Source organism: Quercus suber, unplaced genomic scaffold, assembly GCF_002906115.3.
Source record: "Quercus suber isolate HL8 unplaced genomic scaffold, Cork oak 2.0 scaffold_279, whole genome shotgun sequence".
NCBI classification, from domain to species: Eukaryota; Viridiplantae; Streptophyta; class Magnoliopsida; order Fagales; family Fagaceae; genus Quercus; species Quercus suber.
The window spans coordinates 344,997-349,612 of NW_027069735.1; the positions used below are offsets into that span (position 1 = coordinate 344,997).

At 32.7% G+C, this 4,616-nt stretch overlaps 1 protein-coding gene across 1 annotated transcript; it reads left to right on the forward strand.

Annotated features, from left to right (window-relative positions):
* The first annotated feature begins 2,515 nt into the window (after positions 1–2,515).
* Positions 2,516–4,270, forward strand: LOC112039561 (endochitinase 2). The gene is made up of 3 exons (XM_024072442.2): positions 2,516–2,980; positions 3,402–3,555; positions 3,743–4,270. The coding sequence occupies exons 1-3, from the start codon at positions 2,563–2,565 to the stop codon at positions 4,134–4,136; spliced, it is 966 nt and encodes a 321-aa protein (XP_023928210.1). The 5' UTR covers positions 2,516–2,562; the 3' UTR covers positions 4,137–4,270.
* The last annotated feature ends 346 nt before the right edge of the window (positions 4,271–4,616 follow it).

Below are 4,616 nucleotides of genomic sequence, written 5' to 3' on the forward strand. Positions count from 1 at the left end.
CTTAGCTATGTATTGGTGCTTCTTTTCATTCCAAACGATCTAAAGAATAATAAGTGACTTTCTCACAGACTGAGAGTATGGGGTCTAGCTCAAGAGCGGATAGGGTGCTACTATGGTCACGCCTAGGTAGAGAAGCCACATTGGTCACTCTCCTCTACCCCTTTTTTTTCAAAAAAAGAAAAAGAAAAAGAAAATGATATATAATAAAATCTACCCAATATCTTAGAGCTACTATTAAACGATTCATTCAGAAAATCATGTAGTGCGTATGAAAGAGGAGATATATAATATATACCCAGATATAAGGACAAAGTTTAGCTACAAAATTAGTTATAACTTTAGGCTACAAACTTACTTAATATCTTTTTATTGAATTTGAATTTTGACAAATCCACCATTGGATTACATCATTTTCTTATATCCTCCATACTTGCAAAATTTTAAGAAAATTAAAGATCAATAGCTATGTCATCAATAAATTTTTTAAATTGCAAGTTTTTGTAATTTAAAATTATGCACAAAATATAAGTTTATAGATTATATAGTAAATGATATTCGATTAACACAAAATTTAATATGTGTATTAAGGGTATAAAAAACATGCAATTCAACGGTTAGATTTTCAAAATATGTTGTAATATTTATTTTATTGAGTGAGTTTGTAACCTTAAACTACAACCAATTTTGTAACTAAACTTTGTCTCAAATATAATCAAGTGTTCGATATTTTGTTGAGAATTTTAAAAAGAAGCTACGGATCCTCTGTATGGGTAATGATATTTTATTTTGTACATCGATTAAGTATCTAACGGGGCACCATATAACACAATTTCGAACTTGATGCCTATGGTGTCCAGTCTAAGTTGGTACATTTTCATTTCCTTGCAAGTTGTAAGGTGTTTGGGAAGAACGCGCTGCACTGAGTGAAGTGATAGTATCATGTCATAGTCAATTGATAAAAAATGAAATATAATGACCTTTGCACAACAAGTCGATAAGGCTAAGGCCTAATTTATGGGATATTCTCACTTTCCTTGAGCATATCCTCCTTTCCTATTATTAAAGTTTATAGAGAATTCATTTTACAAAGGTAATATTGACTGAAGTGACATTTCCCTTTTTCTAAGCATGTTTTAGTGTCTTCATGACGTGGATATTGGTTTTGATATTGCATCTATCATGTTAGTTTGCAGATAATATGTATTATAAAATAATTTAACTAGTTTCTAAACCTGTTTTTCCTTTTTTTTTTTTAATTTATTTATTTTAGAGCAATTAATTCTAGGCTTAGGATCCGTTTAGATACAACTTATTTTACTGAAAACTAAAAGTACTGTAACAAAATAATTTTTAAATGTATAAATAGTACCGTGAGACTTATTTTTAATAAAAAAGTTACTGAAAAGTGAGATTTGTGAATTTCATGAATAGTGCACGGAATCCACTGATGCGTTGAAAAATCAAATATTACGGAAACTGTTCATAAATAGTAAAATTTGTCTCCTGAAACGCATGCCAAAAAATAAAAAAAAAAGGTGTGAAACCACTAAAACACCATAAACGTAGACGTGGGTAGAAATAATTTCTACCCAAAAACGCACACTTATAGTCTAATAAAAATTTCAACTTGTAAGTGACATGCGTGGAAAGCAAATCCCGCATGGATTGGGGCCATTTTTCAGCTTGATTAGATTTAGATGACAAAAACCATTGCTTCTGTTGAATTAAAACAACATAACCATTATTTTTCTCGTCAATTTTCAATATATGATGTTATGTTCATGAGAAAAACAAAATTCAATGGCTTGGGTTTCATATATCATATATATATATATACAGTATTATAAAAAATGAAATTTGATCATGGTAAAAACTTGTTTATAACTTAAAAACATGACACATTTTCAAAATATAAATACAGTACAAAACAAACGTTGCCCTTTGATTATAACTTAAAGCAAATAAAGGCTTCTATTTGTAGTTTAGATATGTCATATTGGTCACATGTTAAGTAAAAAAGAAAACACTGTCATAGAAATTAAGTATTAAGTTAAAACTCAAGTACAATAATTTAGATGATTAGATTCTTCAATTTTCAAACATATAACTTTGAATTTAATTATTATTAGAAATGTTAAAATTATTTATGTTTTATTGATCAATGTTTAAATTTAATTAGTGAACCTATTGATCAATCTAAGTTACTCATTATGCATTATCTATCTTGCTTCCTAGATTGATAGCTATCTGTTAGGCACGCTCTGAAGTCGCGAATGGATCAAATAATAGTTGACGTCTACAAATTATTAATAGAATTCATGTACAACAAGATAAGGTCACTAACGCCGCCCACATGCTCTTCTTTTTCAAAGCTATTGTTGACTAAATTATTACTAGATAAGATGGGAAGCTGAAATCAGCCATCGTTATTGAACAAGTCCAAAAACATTAAAGATAAACAAACAAAACTTGATCCCTCTTTAGTGAGTTTAGTCTCTACCACCCCTATAAATACCATCCCACTTACCATCCTAAACATCAACTAGAAACACAAACAACTACATGAAAATGAGGTTTTGTGCTTTGGTAATTTTCTCTTTGTTGTTGTCTTCATTCCAAGGAGGCTCAGCTGAGCAATGTGGAAGGCAAGCAGGGGGTGCTCTTTGCCCAGGTGGGCAGTGCTGCAGCCAGTTTGGCTGGTGTGGCACCACGGCTGATTATTGCAACACTGGTTGTCAAAGCCAATGTGGTGGTGGTGGTGGAGGAGGAGGAGATATTGGTGGTATAATTTCAAGGGATAGTTTTAATCAGCTGCTGAAGCATCGTAATGATGGTGGCTGCCCTGCTAAGAATTTCTACACTTATGATGCTTTCATAGCAGCTGCAAAGTCCTTTTCTGGCTTTGCTACAACTGGGGACACTGCCACTCGTAAGAGAGAGGTAGCTGCTTTCTTAGGCCAAACTTCACATGAAACTACCGGTTAGTTCACTCTTACCATACTTGTCAGTATAATTAAACAAATTGTCACATAGATCATAGATGACATGAAAACCATACTATTGATTGCTAAAGGAAAACATGATTTTGTCAAATGCCATAGTTTGTAATTATAAGTTTCTTTCTTTATTTTATATCTATATGAAAAAAAAGGCAAATATACTTTGGTAAAGTGACTGATTTTCTATTCTAATTTCATATAATTGCTTTTAACGAATCGTTAATGTATTTGATGGGGGTGATAAGATAATCACTTTATTTCAATGGCTAAAGTCACTCATATATGGACTACAATTTAATGATAAAGTGTATATATATATAAATAAATAAATAAAACAGTGACTTCACTACATGAGTTTTACAATTTGTTTGTTTAACGAATTAATTTATGCTGTGCATTTAGGGGGATGGCCAAGTGCACCTGATGGCCCATACTCTTGGGGGTATTGCTATCTTAGGGAACAAAATCCAGGATCATCATATTGTGCATCGGATCCAAATTATCCTTGTGCTTCTGGTAGGCAATATTATGGCCGTGGTCCAATCCAACTTTCATGGTTAGTACATGAGCTTATAATCCACAGTTTAATGATCTAAATTTTGCACACAATATTTTATATAACATATTTCACATGGTAGTGTTAATGTTAAATCTATATGAGAATTAATAATAATTTACTAACTCTGTGAACTAACAGTCATACTATTGTCATGTACACTAAATCACTAATTATGACAATTCAGGAACTACAACTATGGGCGGTGTGGAAAGGCCATAGGAGTGGATCTATTAAACAACCCAGACCTTGTGGCCACTGATCCAGTAATTTCATTTAAGACAGCAATCTGGTTCTGGATGACTCCACAGTCACCAAAGCCATCATGCCATGATGTAATCACTGAAAGATGGAACCCGTCTGGTGCTGATAGTGCAGCTGGTCGGTCTCGCGGCTACGGTACCATCACAAACATCATCAATGGTGGCCTCGAGTGTGGTAAAGGTTGGAATGCTAAGGTGGAGGATCGCATTGGATTCTATAAGAGGTATTGTGACATTCTTGGAGTTGGCTATGGTAACAACCTTGACTGCTACAACCAAAGGCCTTTTGGAAATGGACTGTTGGTGGACACTATGTGATTAAATAACCTAAAATTCTGAATCTAAACATGTCCTAGCTTTTTCAATTACTTGGTATTACCATGTAGTCTTGTGATGTAGTTGAAGAATAAAGTTCCTTTGATTAATTGGAGGTTAATCAAGGGTTTGAGTGAGATGGAAGATAGCGACTTTTTTTTTTTTTTTTTTTTTTTTTTTTTTTTTTTGCTGAATGAAAAAAAGTGGGGTTTATGGTGTGGACTCAACGGCTCTCTCTTTTCTTTTTTCTACCTTCTTTTTTTTGAGAAAGAAACTGATGGATTTTATTAATGAAATTCAACTACATCCAATTGTAAAAACGAAACAATATGTGATGGGATATCTTCCATCCATACTTGAGAATCTAGTATGCATAACGCATTTTTAGCCAGACTATGAGTAACCCCATTGTCGTTTCTCTTAATGTGAGAATACAACAATCTTACAAAATTGTTAGCAAACATTTTTGCATCTTTAGTCAGC

What these genes read in the sequence shown, in the direction of transcription:
- LOC112039561 (XM_024072442.2), top strand. Translation starts at nt 2,563, where the DNA reads ATGAAAATGAGGTTTTGTGCTTTGGTAATTTTCTCTTTGTTGTTGTCT. An exon ending in AACTTCACATGAAACTACCG is followed by an intron (nt 2,981 to 3,401) that starts GTTAGTTCACTC and finishes CTGTGCATTTAG; the next exon opens with GGGGATGGCCAAGTGCACCT. An exon ending in GGTCCAATCCAACTTTCATG is followed by an intron (nt 3,556 to 3,742) that starts GTTAGTACATGA and finishes ATGACAATTCAG; the next exon opens with GAACTACAACTATGGGCGGT.